Source organism: Neopsephotus bourkii, unplaced genomic scaffold, assembly GCF_033783945.1.
Source record: "Neopsephotus bourkii isolate Nb327-2 ecotype Australia unplaced genomic scaffold, CSIRO-AGI_Nbou_v1 NB_1139, whole genome shotgun sequence".
Lineage (NCBI taxonomy): Eukaryota > Metazoa > Chordata > Aves > Psittaciformes > Psittacidae > Neopsephotus > Neopsephotus bourkii.
The window spans coordinates 3,834,695-3,852,718 of record NW_026901625.1 but is presented as its reverse complement, the minus strand read 5'-3'; the positions used below and the strand labels follow the sequence as shown (position 1 = coordinate 3,852,718).

Here is an 18,024-nt window from a genome sequence, read left to right as displayed (position 1 = left end):
GTGCTCCCCCCACCTTAAGCAGTTTAGCTGGGAAGCTGAGGGAATGCAGGTGTAATGTTGCCATCCGATTGATGCTGCTGTCACTGAGTCAGGAAAGAGGTGAGATGTTTTCCCACTCCTCTGACCTTCCTTGCTTCCAGCAGCCTGGGATGGAGGAACTGCTGGAACCCAGAGGGGTAAAAAAAGGGATGCTCTTGGAGAAACAGGAAGGGGGATGAGCTGAGATTTCAGCATGAAGCCACTGGGGTGAGAGGAAAGAGACCTGGACAAACTCAGGCTCATCTGGTCCAACCTTTCCAAGCAAGGCATGACCTAGACTTGATGTCCCAGCACCCTGTCCAGCCAAAGCTTAACAGTGTCCAGTGTTGAGGAATCCACCACTTCCCTGGGGAGATTATTCCAATGGCTGGTTCTAACTGGGGAAAAGTTCCCTCTTGTATCCAGTCAGAATCACCCCAGGAGTAACTCGTGCCCATCACCCCTTGTCTTTTCCATGGGACTCCTTATCAAAAGGGAGTCTCTGTTGTCTTTGTAGCCACCCTTTAAATACTGCCACACGGTGACAAGGTCTCCCCTGAGCCTGCTCTTCTCCAGGTTAAGACCCAGCTCTCAGCCTTCCCTCCCAGAGCTTGGCTCATCTTTGTGGCCCTTCTCTGGAGCCTCTTGAACCTGTCTGCATCTTTTTTGTATAGCAGTTGGGCAGCTCAAGGGGGTAACATGTGCAAGCCAGGTCCAGGTGCTCAGCATCTATCTGATGTGTTCTTCCACTGTTCCACAGTTAGTGTGGAAAGCAGGGTAATTCAGAAGTGTGAAGGGGATTTTGCATGCTGGTTTGGGGACTCTTCTTGTTGCAGCATGTTCTAATTCTGAAGCCTTTTCCCCAGCTGCCTGGCAGTGAAGCGCAGACCCCAGGGCCTGGATGGCTGGACGTGGTCCTTAGAGAACTCGGATGCTGGGGTGCCTGGCTCTGGTCTCCATCATCTGACCACTTTAGTGGCACAGCTCCTTGCTGTGATGCTCACATGAAGCACGTCTGCTTTTAAAAGGAGGGCCCCAGGTTGTGTGTTGCTCTTTGCTATTTGGCCCCGATCTCTTACGTACTAATTTCCCTTCAGCCTTGTGATGAAGTTGGTAAACCACAGCCTGCCACCAGGGCTCTCCGGGCTGGTGCTTTCCGCTGCCGCGCACTCTTGACATGCCTGTTCCCAGCTGGGGCAGCCCGGTCGTGCTCAGTCTCCGGCAACATGGACCAAAGGGAGATTGTGCTGCAACACCTGGAAAGGGCACAAAGCAAGAAGCTCGACCGAGAGAAGTTTGCCGAGGAGTTTTTGGTGAGTTCACCTCAGGGACAGGTTTGTTTCCATTGGTTCTAAAGGGAACTGCTCCAAAGGGGACCGCTGCTCAAGCAGGGGTGTGATTTACAAGTGACAATAAGGTTTCTATGAATTCCGCAGCACAAAGAGACACGGGAGGTAAGTGGGGTGAAGGAATGTAAAGACATGTGAGTAATTGAATGTTTTTTACATGATTACCTGAGTGCTTCCTGTTTTCTCCCTTGTGAATGTGCTGCTCAGGACAGTTTCACTTTGCCTGGTAGTGGAACTGGGGATATAGTGAGGAATAGGGAGGTATCACAGTATCCCAGTATGTTAGAGATTGGAAGGGACCTCAAAAGCTCATCCAGTCCAATCCCCCTGCCGGAGCAGGAACACCTAGATAAGGTTACACAGGAACGTGTCCAGGTGGGTTTTGAATGTCTCCAGAGAAGGAGACTCCACAACCCCCCTGGGCAGCCTGTTCCAGTGTTCTATCACCCTCACTGAGAAGAAGTTTCTTCTCAAGTTTAAGTGGAACCTCTTGTGTTCCAGTTTGTACCCATTACCCCTTGTCCTATCGTTGTTTGCCACTGAGAAGAGCCTGGCTCCATCCTCGGGACACTGCCCCTTCTCCCCACTGCAATCTGTGATACCCCTGTTCCTGTCGGGGATCTCCAGCTCACACTTGTAGCTTTTCCCTTTTTCCTTTCATCTGTGCCACCTGCAGAGAGCAGCGGGTGTTCAGAGGAGCACCCTGTGGACCTGGGGTTGTTCCACCTCTCACTGGTCCTGGATGCTTTGGTTAAGGCACGAGTAGGCAGCGACCTGAGGCCCTGGATGGGCTGTTTCCCCAGCGCTGCGCTGGCTGTGTGGCAGGGCTCATGCATGCATCCTCAATGGGTGCATGTGCTTGGCATCCACCAGTGCCCCTCTAAGGAAACTGACTCCTTGTTCCCTTAGTGCAAACCTAGCACAAAATGCCGATGGTTCTCACCCTCCCCTGCATTCTGCAGTGTCCAGCTGGCTGAGATCGATGCAGTGCGCTGATCTGTGAGCTCTCTGACATCTGTGGGTGGCAAACCACTGGCCCCCAGTTAAAGCTGGTGACTGGTGCTGGCTGTTGGAGGAAGGCTGTTCTGGCAGGCTGGCTGAGCTGCTCTGACAAGCAAAGGCATTGCAGATGTAGGGAAGGGTAAAACTGGGCTATTTGTAAGACCTGAGCTGCCTCAACCACCAGAATAACCACTGGCTCCGAGCTGCCCCACTGACAAGGGCTGCATCAGGCAGTGCTCCCTGGGGAAGGTGCAGGGGTTACTTAGATCTCACAAGATCCAGCCCTGCTTTGTCATAGCAGCGAAGGCTGGCACTTCAGATACTTGGGAAAAGCTTAGTGCTTGGTTTCCAGGTGCCTGGGTTGGAGGGAAGTGGTTCATGTGAGCTTGCAATGACAGGCTGTTGTTCCATGGAACAAAGTGTGGTCACAGGCTGCTGAATTTCCCCCTCTTGCTGCTGTGCTTAGGGCTGTGCTGTGCAGACTGGAGGCCCTCAGGCATGGGCTAGCTCTAGCAGGCACATGTACAGCTAGTTTCCTGACCAGAAAGGAAGGTGGGAATAGTCAAGGCTGCATTTCCCCTTGTACTGGGAAGAGATCTCCCCAGGGTGACCTGAGCTGCTACCACTTTTGCAAGCACAAAAGCCTTAACAGGCAGTGGCAATGACTTGCTTTTCCCAACTGGGTGGTGGGAAAGGGAGATTTGCCCTATAGTTATAGAGACACCAATTAGAGAAACATCCCTTGGTTGTAAATCAAAAGCACCCCTTGGTGACAAGGAAAGTGGTGAGGTAGACAGAATATTATGAAAGAAAAAACACAGCACGGATGGTGCTTTTGAAGTTGCTGCTAACAAACAGTGCCTTATTTAGAAGCTGATGCCAGTGAAATCAAAGTCTATGCTTTGGCAGGATAAAAAGATGCTTGAACTCTCCAAAAGCACTGCAGCAGTACCTTGGAAATGAAAGAGATGGGGGATTCGTACCCCTAAAGGTCTATCCTAGGACTCCTTGTTTCTTTTCCATCAGTGTCCATAGCTGCTTTGCTCTGTGCTCTTTAGTAGCTTGAGCATTGCTGCTTGCAGCTACACAGGAGCATCTTCACCAAAGACAGAAAAATCCTTTGATTTATGTGTCTTTTCTGATACCATTTGTTAAAGGTGGTTTAACATTGCTACTCCTCTTACCTGGGTGCCATTTATACTGAGAACGATTCCCCTGTGTCTCACTTATTTGTGAGGGCGATGCTTTATGTGCTGGATAAATGCATCATTATTTCACTCCTGAAGCCTACGTGCCTGAGCCTCATGTAGGCACTGCCTCAGCACACTATTTCCATTGCTCAGAAGCCTGTGCTGGGACTCTCCGGTGGCTTCTGTCTCTATTTTTGCTCTGAGTACCTTGTGAAAAGCCACTTAGGAAAGAATTAATGGTGCACACTTGCTTTGTGTCACTGAACCTGACCCCTGTACGCTCGAGTAGTGTGTTGTACGTAGCACATCTGCTGTAATTTGTTCCCTTCTTTCATCACAGAAGCTGAAAAGGCAGTCAACAAAGTACAGATCAGATAAAATCTACCCTACAGCAGCATCTGAGCAACCAGAGAACATCAAGAAGAACAGATACAAGGATATCTTACCCTGTAGGTTGGAGTATGTTCCTATTCAGCCTTTTTATATTCCTAGCTCAACACTTCTCATCCTCCAGCTGCCTGCACAGTTGCTCATATGGGAGCATGTATCTGGCTGTCAGTTGGCCTTAAATTAGTGGCAATTCCACGCAGGAGGAGGCATCAGCTGCTCTGGGATGAGCTCTCTGATGTACGTGCTCCTCCAAAGCACCTTTTGCTGCAGTCTGAGGAGCTCAGCTGCCATGAGAGACGAACAGTAATTGCTGCTGCTTCTGCTTTTGTGCCTTGCAGTTGACCACAGCAGAGTGGAGCTGTCCCTGATTACCTCCGATACAGATTCTCATTACATCAATGCCAACTTCATCAAGGTATTGCTACGTTCATGGTGCTTTGCTGTGCAGAGGTGTTAATAGCAGCTGTTAGTGCTGCCTGGCTGAGCTGTGCCAGGTCCGGTGTGGAGATGGAAAGGACCATGCAGCAGTTTCTGTTCTGTGTTGAGGGATAACTGATGTGGACAATGAGTGAGCCCTTCAAACGCACCCCTTGCAGCATAGAGGCCATAGGCTACAGAGCAAGGGATGCGTGGGGAGGGCAGGCAAGGGACCACAGGGCAGGTGGTGGAACAGTTTGTGGTTCACAGCCCTGGCTTCCTTGCTGCTGTTACTGCCTTTGGTGCAAAACTGCCTGTGGCCAGAGTCACCTTGCCTGAAACCAGTGCACAGGCAGGAAGCCTTGCACTGAAGCAGGGCTGAGACCCACTTCAGCAGCAAGCAACAGCGTAGGTCAGTGCAGGCTGGCTCTCCATCAGCAGCTCCATGTGTTTTGGGACTCTTCCTGCACTCATGATCCCTCTCTGATAGACAGGAGGTTTCCTTCATTCTCCACCATTCTGACCAAGGGCACTGTGTGCAGAAGAGCAGATCTTCACATGGGGATCATGGTTTGTTCTCTGGCCAACAGCCACAGATATGTCAAGCTGCACACTGCAGAGCCAGAGCACATGTGGTAACACCACCATCAAGCTCCCAAATACACTGCAAGAACTGGTGGCTCTGGGAGCGGATCCCACCTCAAACCAGTTTCCTGGCTTGGGGAGGTTCACACACCATTGGTTTCTGGTTGCTTCATTTAATGTAGCTGCCTAAAATTGAACTATATAAAAGCCCTTCTAAATGATGAATGGGCTCCTTGCGTAGAAATAAGATTCAGAAAGAAGAATGACTTTATTTCTGCTAGTGGACTCTAGAAAGATGTCTCCATGTCTGATTTGAATGCTGTTTTAGGGCGTCTATGGGCCAAGAGCTTACATTGCAACGCAGGGTCCCCTCTCCACTACTGTCATTGACTTTTGGAGGATGATTTGGGAGTATGAAGTCCTGGTAAGGTGCAGATTTAGATGCCTTTTGTGTGTGTGTGAGTGTGGTTTTTTGGGGGGTCTTTTGCTTGGTTTTGGGGGTGTATTTTTTTTAATGTTTTTTGGTATTTTTTATGAAAAGTTGTCCATCCCAAAGACCTTTTTGCCTAAGCAGATAGTGGGAGAGTCAGGGTTTTACTCCAGGTGTTGTAATGTGTGCCCCACATCCTTCCCATGAGCCCCCTCCACACATGCTGAGGCAGGAATCTGCTTATGGCTGTCTGCACTCGGGCTCTGAGTGGGAAAGGTCCTTGCACCCAGGCTGTGGATGATGCCCCAGGTCTGATTTCCCAGGTCTCTGGGAAGGGCAGCCCACAGAACCTCACTGCTGCTAAGCACCCACAAGTGATGAGCTGGATTTTGCTGCCTGGATAAGAAACTTGGGTTCAGGCTTTTCTAATGAATCTTCTTTCTGCAGATTGTGGTCATGGCTTGTATGGAGTTTGAAATGGGAAAGGTGAGTAACGTGTCAGAGATGGCCTATGCCGTGACAGTGCCAGGGCAGGGTGGGGAGATGCAACTTGTAATAAACCTTGTTAGCAACAGCAAGTTTCTGCTTGATGTTTCCTGAGTGTCCAGCTGCAGATTCTTAACCATTCCCAGTAGTGCAGCTGGCCTCTTTGGAAGGGAAAAAGCAGCAGTGATGGCTCCAGGGAAGGGGAGGCTGCAGCAAGAGCCTCCCAGGGCAGCTTTTGTCCTGCAGAGTGAGACAGGAGATGGTGTGGGTGGGCTGGTGGTGAATAACCAAATACCTCCTGCTTCTCACCACAGAAGAAATGCGAGCGGTACTGGGCAGAGGTGGACGGCTCTCCCTTGCAGTGCGGTCCTTTCTCCATTGCCTGTGTGAGTACAGGTGCCACCAGCACCGTGTCACAGCGATGTGCTGGAAACCTGTGTCATCTGCAGAAAACGTGACTCCAGCTTGTTCTGCAGGAAGCTGAAGAGAAGAGAAATGAGTATGTGATTAGGAGGTTAAAGGTGACCCTGAATGAGGTAAGGAGGAGAGGGCATCAGCTAACCCTGCCCGTGCTGACATCCTGGTCTGAGCCAAGGGGAGCCACGGCAGCATCCCCTTGCTGGCACAGGGTGGCTCCAGACCTTACCAGTGCTCCTAGAGTCATAGAATGGACAGGCTGGAAAAGCCCTTTCAGCTCATCGGGTCCAACAGCTCCCAGCACTGCCAAGGCCACCCCTAACCCATGGCACTGAGGGGGTGTGAACACTTGCAGGGATGGTGCCTGCAGCCCTGCCCTGGGCAGCCTGTTCCAATGCCTGAGCACCCTCTGGGGCAGGAATTGTTCCTCAGCTCCATCTAAACCTGCCCTGGTGCAGCTTGAGGCCGGTTCCTCTTGTCCCATCCCTTGTTACTCTTCTCTTGCAGGAAATCCGCACAGTCTACCAGTTCCACTATAAAAACTGGCCTGACCACAATGTGCCCTCATCCATTGACCCCATCCTGGAGCTCATTGGCGACATTCGCTGCTACCAGCCAGGTGACAGTGTCCCCATCTGCATCCACTGCAGGTGGGTGAGTGGTCACTGGTAGGGAAGCACTGCAAGACCTCAGTTCTCTATGCTCTTTCTTCTTAAGTGGCCACAGGGAGGGTGGAAGTGGGTGCAAGCCTGCACCAGGCTCCTCTTGTAGGGAGTCCTAGGGTAAAGGTGTCCTCTGAGGACAGCTAACACAGCTGAGTGGCAGGAAAGGAGATGGGTAGCAGCAGGCCAGCAATAGCATGTGTAGTTAAGAGACCATCAACACTGGGCATGTCCATGCCCTACCACAGAGCCTGTTTGCAGGAGCATGGGATGCGCCTTCCCACCTGCAGCAGAGCCGTACATGAGGTGGATGAAGCTGCACAGGGCTGTCGTGAAGGTCTGCACCCCCTGCAGTGTGGGATGGGAGGGTCACAGGAGGCTGTGGATCTTGTCAGCAAACAGAGCATGGCACCCTCTGAGCTCTGCCAGCAACCCTGCTGTCACTGTCATTGCAGTGCAGGCTGCGGGAGAACAGGAGTCATCTGTGCAATCGACTACACCCAGAAGCTGCTGAGGGACAGGGTGAGTGTCAGCCTGGTCTGTGCCTCCCTACAGCATCCGCCTGCAGCAGCGCTCCATCTCTGCCTCCTCCTCGCCTCCTCTCTCCCCTCAGTCTCCCTCTCACCCCCTCTGAATGCATGCAGATGTATTTCAGATGACAGCCACCAATGCAAACTCCCTGCAGCCTGACTGGAGAATGGCAGTGGTCAAACCGGTGATGTCCCATTCCCAGTTTGTGCTGCTTCTCTCTAGGCTCTGCATCAGTCCATTGCTATTGCTCTCTTCACCACCCCAATGGGAGTAGTCCCTGATGCTTGTACTGATGGGGCAACACTCCATTGTGCCTTCTGGCAGGACCTTTAGATCACTGGAGCATGGCTCTGTGCTGGCCTTCGGTGTTCAAGATACTGGCTGCATTTGTCTCCCTGCACTTAAGCATCAGAAATCCAGCATTTCCAAACTAAAACCTTGCTTTACTCTGCCTCTTCAGTAAAAATGGATGTGAAGTAATCCCTGTCCATGCAGCAGGCTGCTGGGATGCAGAGGAGAGGCTGCTCTCTGTGATATAGCAACCCTGAACCCACTGAGCTGGGAAATCAGTGTCTTGTCTTCCATGCTATTCACAGCTGTTACCAATGTTGGTATCAAAAGTGTATTTACTGTGGAGTGCAAGGCAGGAGGGAGGAGGGAAGCTGGTTCCTAATGGAAAAACAGCACTTCAAGCAGGTCTTTGGTTAAAACCTTCTGCAATGGCAGCCCTGGATTGTGGACACTTCCCTAAACTGCCTCATGGTGTGGAAGCTTGCAATTGAACCTGTCTGTATGTTTGTGTCTTTTATCTTTCTTGCAAGATCCTTCCAGTGAACTTCAGTGTTTTTAGCCTGATCCAGGAAATGCGCACACAAAGGCCTTCCATAGTGCAGACCAAGGTATGCCTGGGAAATGTCACCTACTGGGATCTCAGGTGTCCATACTGGGACCGCAGTTGTTCACCAGGAGGGTCCGCAATGAGGACTGCTCAGCCTGGAGAAGAGAAGCTGCGTGGAGACCTCAGAGCAGCTTCCAGTGTCTGAAGGGGGCTACAAGGATGATGGAGAGGGGCTCTTCATTAGGGACTGTAGGGATAGGACAAGGGGTGATGGGTTCAAACTGAAACAGGGGAAGTTGAGATTGGAGATAAGGAAGAAGCTCTTTCCTGTGAGGTTACTGAGGCACTGGCACAGGGTGCCTGAAGAAGTGGTGAATGCTCCATCCCTGGTGGTGTTCAAGGCCAGGTTGGACAGAGCCTTGGGTGCCATGGTTTAGTGTGAGGTGTCCCTGCCCATGGCATGGGGGTTGGAACTGGATGATCTTAAGGTCCTTTCCAACCCTAACTATTCTGTGATTCTATGTGATTCTATGAAACACAGAGCGGTTGTGCTGCTGGGGACCAGAGTGGGCAGATGTTCTGCAAGGTCCTTTTTCTGAACAGCAGATAGATTTGGCAGAAACTAATTTGGCAGCTGAGCATTTCCCTGTTCACAGCTGGAGCTTAATGCTTGCAGGCTGATTTATCAAATGTGAATGCTGTGAAACTAGGGGCTGGCCAGGCAACTGAGTGGGAACTCAGCTGAGAAGCTGAGAGGAAGCTCAATGCAGACCAGCATTGCTTGTGCACCCAAAAACCCCCAAGGGCTTCAGTCTGAACCCTGTGAAAGCTGTGGCTTCTACGCCTTCTGAGAATTTACCTTATTGATGGACTGGGAAGTGGCAGCTTGTCTCAGGGGCTGCTGCTTGATTTGGGTACCAGGTGACCAGTGGAGTGCTGCAGATGCTGGCTCTCATGTGTGGTTTATCTGTCTGGAACACAGGAGCAGTATGAGCTGGTTTATGATGCGGTGATTGAGCTCTTCAAAAGGCAGATTGAAGCACTCGATGCCCAGGAAGACTCTGCTGCTTCCCAGGTAAGAGTCCCCAGGACTGCGCCTCAGGCACACCAGTTCTAACCTTGATGCCTTCTGCAGAGGTCTCCCCTGCGGAGCTGGAATGTTTTCTGCTCTCCTTGATGCCCAAACTGAGTCTGTTTTCAAGTTAGCACATGAGAATCCAGCTGTTTCCCTGAAGGAGCGATGCTTATCACAGGATTTAGCCTCAAGCAAGAGCTACATTTCCTTCTGTCTCAAGCCCATTTTCTGTAGATGTATATTTAATGTAATGAGTGAATAGGAAGCACCAGCTTTCTACAGCAGCAGCTGATTTCCATGCAGACGTGCCAGTGAGAGACTTGTTTTCATGGAGTGCTTGCATGTGACAGGATGACTTTCAGTCTAGGTTGGGAGCTTGGGTGCACGAGGTGGTATGGCTAGGAGTATTAACCTGCAGCACTGGGGTATGTGAGTGAGGCAGTTGTCATTGCAGCCTCTCTGTGGGAGAGAGAAGGCTAAAATGTCTTGTGAAAACCATGTCAAAGCCTTTCACATCTGATACACCTCCAAGGAAAAACAACAGGGGCTTGGTATGAAGCTGCACATGAACAGGAACATCCAAAACATCCACGGTTAAGCTTTGCTTTGCTTTTGTTGTTTCCCTCAAACCTTTCCTTTCCTGGGTAGCTGTTTGCAAGCTGGCTGAAGAAAATGCATTGCAAAGGCTAAGGATTACAGTTAGCTTGTTTTGTCAGAGGCTTTTGTCTAAAGGATTGGGAATAGGATCCTGCTATGGGACTTGTGCCTTAGTTTTGCCAGACGATGTGCAGGATGTTCCAAGCCAGAGCTGCATGTGGAAAGAGCTGTGAAGCGCCTCTTTCTATGAGTTGTGAACAGTCTGGAAGCAAAGGAGATGCAAGACCACATTGACATAAAAGGCAGGAAATGGTTCAAGTCTAGATGTGATTTTGTAGCTCCTGGCCAGACCTCTTCCCTGCCTAAACCTCATGGCCCTCTGAAAGCACTTTTCAGAGCAGAGGGGATGAGCACAACGTGAAGTGTCACAAACGAAACCAGAGCCCAACTACCCAGACTGGGGGGGTCCAGCAGGCAGAGTGGTCTGTGCAGGCTGTTTGCAGGTGTCGGGAACAGATGGGTAGTTGGACAGCTTAATGGGCTCTCCCTTCAAAAGGTGCCGATGGATACTGCTGTTCAGGAGGTCCTGCCCCCAATTTTCAGCTCCAAGTTGGTGTTTTCAAGTTGGTGTTTGTCATTTCCAAACTGCATTAATAACTGAAAGTAGTTGGCCCAAATTCCAGGTCCTGAAATAGGCTGTTTGTGTTCTTTGCATTTTTCTTCCTCACTCTTCTTTCCTAACCTTTTCTTTCACTAGGTCCAAGCAAAGCATCCTGCAGCCAAGCCACTTCTGAGTCCAGTGGAAGATATTTATTCCCTGAGTTTATTAACCTGGTAAGGCCATAGCACACGTACCCCCTGGGTTGGTGTTTTCAGTCACCCACAGGATTTCAGGAAGGGCACTTTTGAATGTGTGTTTTGTGACACAGTTCTCTTTGAATGCTGCATTTCAGCTGTCAGCAGGGTCTGCAGCCTCCCTTGAGTCCTACTTTGACTCTCATGTTTGTTCCTAATGTAATTCCTGCTCTTCTGACTGATGTGTCTCCAAGACCGAGTCCCAGTCTCTTCCCTGCATGCCATCCTGGGTATTGCTCTTCTGCCCTTGCACGTGTTTCATGGTTTTCCTACATATGAACTGAAAGCACCTTGCAGAGCAGCATAAAAAGGCTCACACACATGGAAACACCCTAGTGCTGGTTCATCTCAGCCCTCTGCCTGGAGCTGTGCTCCTAGATTGGTCCCATCTTTCATCTGCACGGGCTGCTCCAGTGCCTCTTGCTGTAGCAATAGGAAGCCTGAGGAGTCCCATTTGCCATCATGGGCAGCTTCAGAGGGTGACAGGATCTTCCTGCAGGCATGGTTTGGTTTGCAGTGTCTGCTTTCCGTAAATAACTTTGGGGTTTGGTATAGTTTACCTCCATAAAGGGGCCTTCTCTGTTCACCATTTAATGGTGTTCAAATGGGGCACTAGGGTCCTTCCCTGCACTCCTTGCTTCAGGCTGAGCTGGGCTCTACATTCCTGGGGGCCAGATCTGATCTTAGGAGCAATGTTGTGGGGCCTTGTTAATAAGCTAACAGAGGTTTCTGAGTACTAGATGGCTTTGACTCCACATCACGGTGCTTTGTTGCAGTTCAGAGCAAGAGAAGCAAGATGTGCATCAGCGCCTTCCCCCAGTGGTACAAAGCAAAGCATCCCTGACATCATTGCCTGCCACAGGAGTACACAAGAGCTCTGCATGTGGAGTCCCTCCCATCAGACAAGCCATCTCCTTCGGCACTTTGAACTGCATCACCTGCAGGAAGGCAGCAATCGCTGAGAAGTGGGGCACTGGGGGTGCTTTTCAGAAACACCACAGTTTGGATTTCAAACACATCTCTCCTGAGCAGCTGCTTCTCAACCTGGAGCCAACGGGAGCAGGCAGGAGAAGACCTCACAGCAGGGCACCTCTGACATGGGCTGCATCGACCCCTTTTGTGCTGGCACAGCAGGGAGAAGGCTGGGAATGGGACAGAGGGGATGCAAAGCCTGGTTTGAGTTCACAGTTGCCCAATGCCTGTTCCTCAAGCTTCCAGATGAAGAAGCAGGATGGATTTTCCCCTGTTGAGCTGAACCACTTGAGACAAGAAGCGTATGGCCCTCCAAAGCACAGGGAGCATGGGCAACGTCCTCACTCTTGCTTCTGCTCAGCAGAAGACCCTTACTTCTCTTCACTCTCTCCAGAAGAGCCCACGTCCCTGGTGTTTGCTGAGTGCTCTGTGGAAAGCCAGGATGCACTTCTCCTTCCTTGTGCTGTGAGTGCTCCACCGCAGCCTGCTGTGGCCAGCTCCCTACCATCCAGATCTGCATCCCACCACACTCCCCTGCTGCAGGACGAGAGGATATCCTCCTTGAGTAAGTGCTGTGGCACGTGATGAACCGGGCTTGGTTCCTCTGGGTTGTGGTGTACAGAAGGGGGTGGCGAATGTTGGCTTTTGGTGTCCAGGCAGGGCTGTAGCTGTTCCTCAGGACTGCATTCCCATGGGAGCTGAGGGAGCAACTGGTTTCATCCTCACACTTGTTTCTTCCTGCCTTAAATTCTTCCTGTAAAAACAAACCAACACTTTCAGAACAGCCTGATTTGGGGGTTTGCATTACCCAGCTGCTCCAGACTCTGTCAACTTTGGTACAGCCCTCAAAGGCAGGCAGGGATTGGGGCCAACCAGTCTTTAAAACAAGAGTGCTGCAAGGAATGTTCAGAAAGCTCCCAGAAATGGTTTTCCCTGAGGATCTACTTTCCAGCTCAAAACCCACTCCTTCCTGTAGTGTTGTGCAGCGGGATGCTGACATCCCACTGATGCTGAGAGAACCAGGACTTTAACATCAGTTTTTTGCCCCGTTCTGTAGCCTTAAAACCATGACCTGAAGTATGTAGAAGGTAAAATTAATTATTCTTTGGTCTTTTTAGTCCTGGCCCAGTTGGATATTTCCCACTCTCCACAGCTTTGGCATCTGCTCAGGTTTGTCCTACTCAGGCCATTTAGCACTCAGTGTCACAACAGTGTGCTCCTTATCTAGATGCTCAAGACCTGGGAAGTTATGGGAGTTGCAGCACAAGCCAAGCAGCAAAGGTACTGCCAGCTGTGGGCTTGGCTGTGTTCTGGGCTCTGTGCAATGGGAATTCTGCAGGCAACACTGCTGGAAGCCTGCCCTTAGGGCCATGTAGCTAGTGGCAGGTGAATTGGTGCCAAGGGCTATTTGGATCTTTAACTGCAGTTCAGAGGTGTTTCACCACCACCTCTGGTGTGTGGTTGGGCAAGGGCAGCCAGCTCTGAGCCTCCAAAGGTCTGTAGTTCTGCTGCTGTGCTGTACCATGCATGTCCCTATCTCTCTGATCACCCACAGCGCCAGAGCCAGATGATGATGATGATGATGATGACGATCCTCCACCCCTGCCTGAGCGAACCCCCGAGTCCTTTATCGTGGCCAGTGACTCTGGTAAGTGCATTTAAAAAAGCAGGGGCTAAGAAGGGCTCTGAGGGCTCTTCCATTCTTTATTTGGTACTGTAGCATCTGGCAGTGCCTTTGCCCTGGCTGCTTGGAGTGGGAAACGACCTCTCTTGTGTTCTATTGCTTCTAGGACAGTTTCCTCTGGCAACCTCTGATTCTCAGCTTCCAGCCAGAGATACACATATAGGAACCTCTCTGGAGCAGAGCAGCAAGTCTCACTCAGAGGTGTTCGATGACTCAGTGAGACTGAGACCATGTAAGGTACAAAAGTGGCTTTCTACTTCTTCTCTAGCACTATCACTATGCTGATTTCCTTCTTGTGTTTCCTTCTGCAAGACCCTACTTTTAGCCCTGTGTACCTTCCATATATTATTTCAGGGCTCAGGACTGAAAAGAAGACGTGGTCTCAGTTAGGCTTCTCCTTACTAACACCTATTTTACTCCAAACATTATCGTTTGGGGTCTTAAATCCCGTACATGCTGTCACTCGTTTAGATTATAATGCTGACAGGAAGTTAGTGATCCACTGAGGTTTACACTGCCCTGGGGAACAGGCAGGAGCTGAACCAAATTAAAGCATCTTTGATCATAGCTTCAATTATAGCTTTGTTAAAGTGAAACAATAAGGCGTAAGTCTATCTTCCATTACATGAGTATGGAGGTGTGTGTGGGAGGGTGTTTGCACATAACATCATTTCCTTGTCTTCTCTGGCTTGCCTGCTTGCAAGAGAATGACATTTGGTTGTGGGAATTATAAATACTTTCCCTGTTTTTTGTTTCCAGGGTGTGAAGCTTCGGAGCCCACAAACAGGTATAACTTTAATGCTGGGATAAGCTATCTTTGAAGTAAGGTCTGCTTTGTACTGCTTTAGCGTATTTAGTCTTTAGGATTTGTGCTCAGTCAATGGAAAATTTGTGTTGCTAAATAGTTCTGCAACTAAATAACTTTAGACAGAACTAGACAGCTCTACAACCAAAGGAATGGGTAGGGTTTTATTTCCTAATCAGCTCTCACCTCTCCCTGTGCACCGTGGTGTTCCTCACGGACCCTCAGGCTGAGGATTGTCATGTCATTTGCTGCCTGTTGTGTGTTTCCTTTGAGATGACTGCGATGCTGAGGGCCTCTCAGTGAACTGAGATATGTGTATATTTAAAGCTAGGCAACCAGCTCTTTTATCTTTGCTTTCTCAGAGACAACCTGGGATTGCTCTAGCTCTCCTCCCCCGCTTCCTGAAAGAACCCCGAACTCATCTGTTCTTGCTGATGCTGCAAGTGAGTGACAAGTTCTTTTCTCAGCACGTAACCAAGATCTTACACGTACACCTAAACCTGTAGATAGCTGAGGAGATCGTGGCCCCTTTGTTCAGAGCATTACCAACAGTAGTGCTTCAGGACTCGACTGCAGGAGAGTTCAGCAGATACAGAGAAAATAAATGCAACCGGGGCACCCTGCTCTAGTGGAAGGTGTCGCTCGCTGCCCATGGCAGGGGGTTGGAACTGGATGAGCATTAAGGTCCTTTACAACCCAAACCACTCTGGGATTCAATGAACTAGGCGACCTGCTGGAAATGTTTATAACTGCTGCATTAGAGGAAATGAAAAGCAACAAGAAAGGCAGAAGGATTCATGAAAGACCACTGAGAAAGTTCTTATGTGTGTACCCAGGTCTGCAGCCTGCTGCAAGAAATTCTATGTGTCCCGAGGGCTTGGAGAGCAACGCTGCCATAACATCATCAAAAAAGTCTAACTGCTTCAGGAGAAGCAAGGTAAAAACAAGACAAGACAAAGCTATTGCAAATGGAGAGGGTGAGAAGAGATCATTCTAGCCACAGCTACTGCTACTTTCTCAATGCTAACCTTGTGCAAATTGCCTGCTTTGAGACCCCCTTGTTTATGGCAAGGAAACCAGACTGCTAAAACCAGTCTGCAGTAGAACCTGCAATAAACCCCACTGCCTACAGTAGGAACAGAGCAACGCAGCCATGCCAATGCAAAGGGTTATTCCTTGGTGCTGTGTCCACCTGAAGCACCAGTTTCTCTGGGAAAAAGGTTGCTCGAGTGGAGTCTGAGTGTGTCCTACATGAGTCTGCTCATCAGCAGTCTCCTCTTGTGGCCCTAGTTAATTATCCTCACGAGCAATTGTACTTGGGGATGTTATAGCTGAGGAAACAGCAAGAAGACTACAAACTGATGACATTCAGGATGGCTGGAAAAGAGCCAAAGTGAATGGCAGAAGTCTGCCCTTCAGTCTCAGCTGCTGGCACAATACTTTCTATGAGATGTGATACGTGTGTGTTTATCAGTAAATTCTCTTTATCATAGTAGCTGACCTATTGCTTGCTACATTTTTTTCCATCAAGCCTTCTTTTGCTTTTTTTCTTATTTTTTTCACAGAGCTTGAAAATACTGAAAAACATGAGGAAGAGTAAGTTTTTCAGGATAATGTGCATCTTCCTGATGACTTTAAGCAACTAAATAAGGAAATAGATGGGACTGAACTTTCGGGAACCTGAACTTGTGCAGTGTGAAACGCTGCATGCCTGCCTGCTTCGGAGTAGGATGCGGAGCTGGCCAGCTGAGTACCATCATATCTGTATAGCAATAGATGCTCTAGGAGCATCCTAAGGGTGCCCTTGTAATGCCCTTTGGATACCTTGGGGACAGCTCCAGTGTACCTAAATTATCAAATTCCTCTTGTCATTCAAGACAGTGTTGTGGGACAAATACCCCAAAACCAGAGGACAGGGGTACTGTGGGAATGTGAGCCCCATCCTGGGCTCTGCCCAACCTATTTGGAGGAGTTCCTCATTAGGTTCCCTTTGATCTAAAATGATAATGCTTGGCTTGAAAATAGGATTGTTCAAGCTGCTTAAAGCACTGAGCAAACAGTTTCCCAGTGGATTGCTCTGCAGCAGTACACTTGCTCCCTGCTACAAGCAAATAATGTTGTTAAAACCGTGTGGTACTCAGGCTCTGCTAGTGTGGAAAGTACTTTAATTTTGTCTCATGCTGGAAAATCATCTATGCCTGGTGCCATCGTGCCTATGGCAGTACGTGTTTTCCCATAGCTGTGTCAGAGTCCAGCTCTTCAGGGTGTTACCCCAGTGACAAACCGCTTCAGCTTGGTTTTTCATTTCTAGGCATCTGTAGTTCATCTTCACTGACAAGAGCACCAGATTCTGCCCCATCAAACAATTCCAGGTCCTTCCTCAACTTTGGTATGTTCTTCTCTTTGTATTTTTTTGTGTGTAGGAAGTGCCTGTTTTATGAGAACCTAAATGCAGGTCCCAGGCAGTACGCTACCAACTGAGGAACACTGCAAGTACTGCTTGTTATTTTGTACACATTTACAACTTCATTTGCAAGCTGTTTAATGAACACATAAGGATGGGAAACACAAACCTACTCTGACAAATGTTTCTTGGTGTGTGAGGAGGCTGAAGCATGGATTTGGCTCCCCTGTATCTGAAAGCTTTTATGTGGCAACAGAGACAGCAGAAGACAAACACAAAGCTATAGCATTGCCATTAGGCTGCTCCCTTGTGTAATATGGCATAGGAGAAATACCATTTTCCATTTGAAAATCTACTAGAGAGCAAATATTTGATTGTGCATAAAATCTAGTTACCTTGAGATTCATGCTATAATGATGGTATTTTCTGATAGACATTTTTGGCATCATTTGACTTACAACTACAGGATGTTGCTTGTCTACCATGTGTTATATATATATACACACACACTCATAAATATGTATTAAAGTTTAGGAAAGAACTGAAATTACAAGTATTTTCAAGTACCGTGTTATTAAGGAATTACATAATCAAATTCTATACCATACAGATTTTGTTGCATTAAAGAAAAATGTCTCTTTCCTAGGCTTTGCAAACCGATTTTCAAAACCTAAAGGACCAAGAAATCCACCACCAGCATGGGATATTTAGGTACATTTAACAGATTTGGTGTTACAGATTTGTAAAGCACTACTTCCTCGCTCATTAACTAAAGTTCTGAAGTAAAGAAGAACATGAAAGTACCAGCAGGACTGCACTTTCAGTTAATTTATAGCAGGATGGAAATGAAAACCAGAACATTTTATGCTAAGGAGGGATAATTTTTTTGCTGTGTTTCGGAATGTATTCTCTGCAAAAGGATGGATTTGAGCTTTCTAAACCAGCAGAGCAGTCTGGTGATAGGATCTAGTGAAGACTCCTGAATGATATGGAAGGCCAACAGGTTGGACCAATGCAGAATGAGACTCTGGAAGGTGCAGACACAGCATCTGCCTGACTTCACTCATGTGTGAAGGTTTACCTTAATGAAAGACACTTAAGGAGTCAAATTCCTTAAATGTTTACATCACTTGGAGTGACAAGGATGAGCATCTCTGATTTCAGTTCTTTTTTCACCTGAGCAAATCAGATAATTTATCTAGGTATTTGGTCAGTAAGACCAAGATGCCAATCGATCATAAAGTAAACCAGTGTACCAGGCTGCAGAATTCCCTGACCAAACTGCCCCTGCTGTCTGGAAAATGACTTGGTATGATT

The 18,024-nt window shown here is 48.8% G+C and overlaps 1 protein-coding gene across 1 annotated transcript; it reads left to right on the top strand.

The window, feature by feature from the left end:
* The first annotated feature begins 1,112 nt into the window (after positions 1-1,112).
* PTPN22 (protein tyrosine phosphatase non-receptor type 22) lies at positions 1,113-17,865 on the top strand. Its single transcript, XM_061363072.1, has 21 exons — positions 1,113-1,331; positions 3,900-4,008; positions 4,288-4,364; positions 5,280-5,375; positions 5,829-5,867; positions 6,182-6,253; positions 6,344-6,403; positions 6,792-6,934; positions 7,402-7,468; positions 8,299-8,376; positions 9,298-9,390; positions 10,745-10,821; positions 11,619-12,379; positions 13,370-13,462; positions 13,605-13,735; positions 14,258-14,285; positions 14,666-14,746; positions 15,140-15,240; positions 15,869-15,899; positions 16,615-16,692; positions 17,354-17,865. The coding sequence occupies exons 1-21, from the start codon at positions 1,245-1,247 to the stop codon at positions 17,416-17,418; spliced, it is 2,367 nt and encodes a 788-aa protein (XP_061219056.1). The 5' UTR covers positions 1,113-1,244; the 3' UTR covers positions 17,419-17,865.
* The last annotated feature ends 159 nt before the right edge of the window (positions 17,866-18,024 follow it).

Excerpts from the sequence above, each read along its gene's own strand:
- PTPN22 (XM_061363072.1), top strand. The coding sequence starts at position 1,245 with ATGGACCAAAGGGAGATTGTGCTGCAACACCTGGAAAGGGCACAAAGC. Across the intron at positions 12,380-13,369 it reads CGAGAGGATATCCTCCTTGA|CGCCAGAGCCAGATGATGAT; the intron begins GTAAGTGCTGTG and ends GATCACCCACAG. Across the intron at positions 13,463-13,604 it reads TATCGTGGCCAGTGACTCTG|GACAGTTTCCTCTGGCAACC; the intron begins GTAAGTGCATTT and ends TATTGCTTCTAG.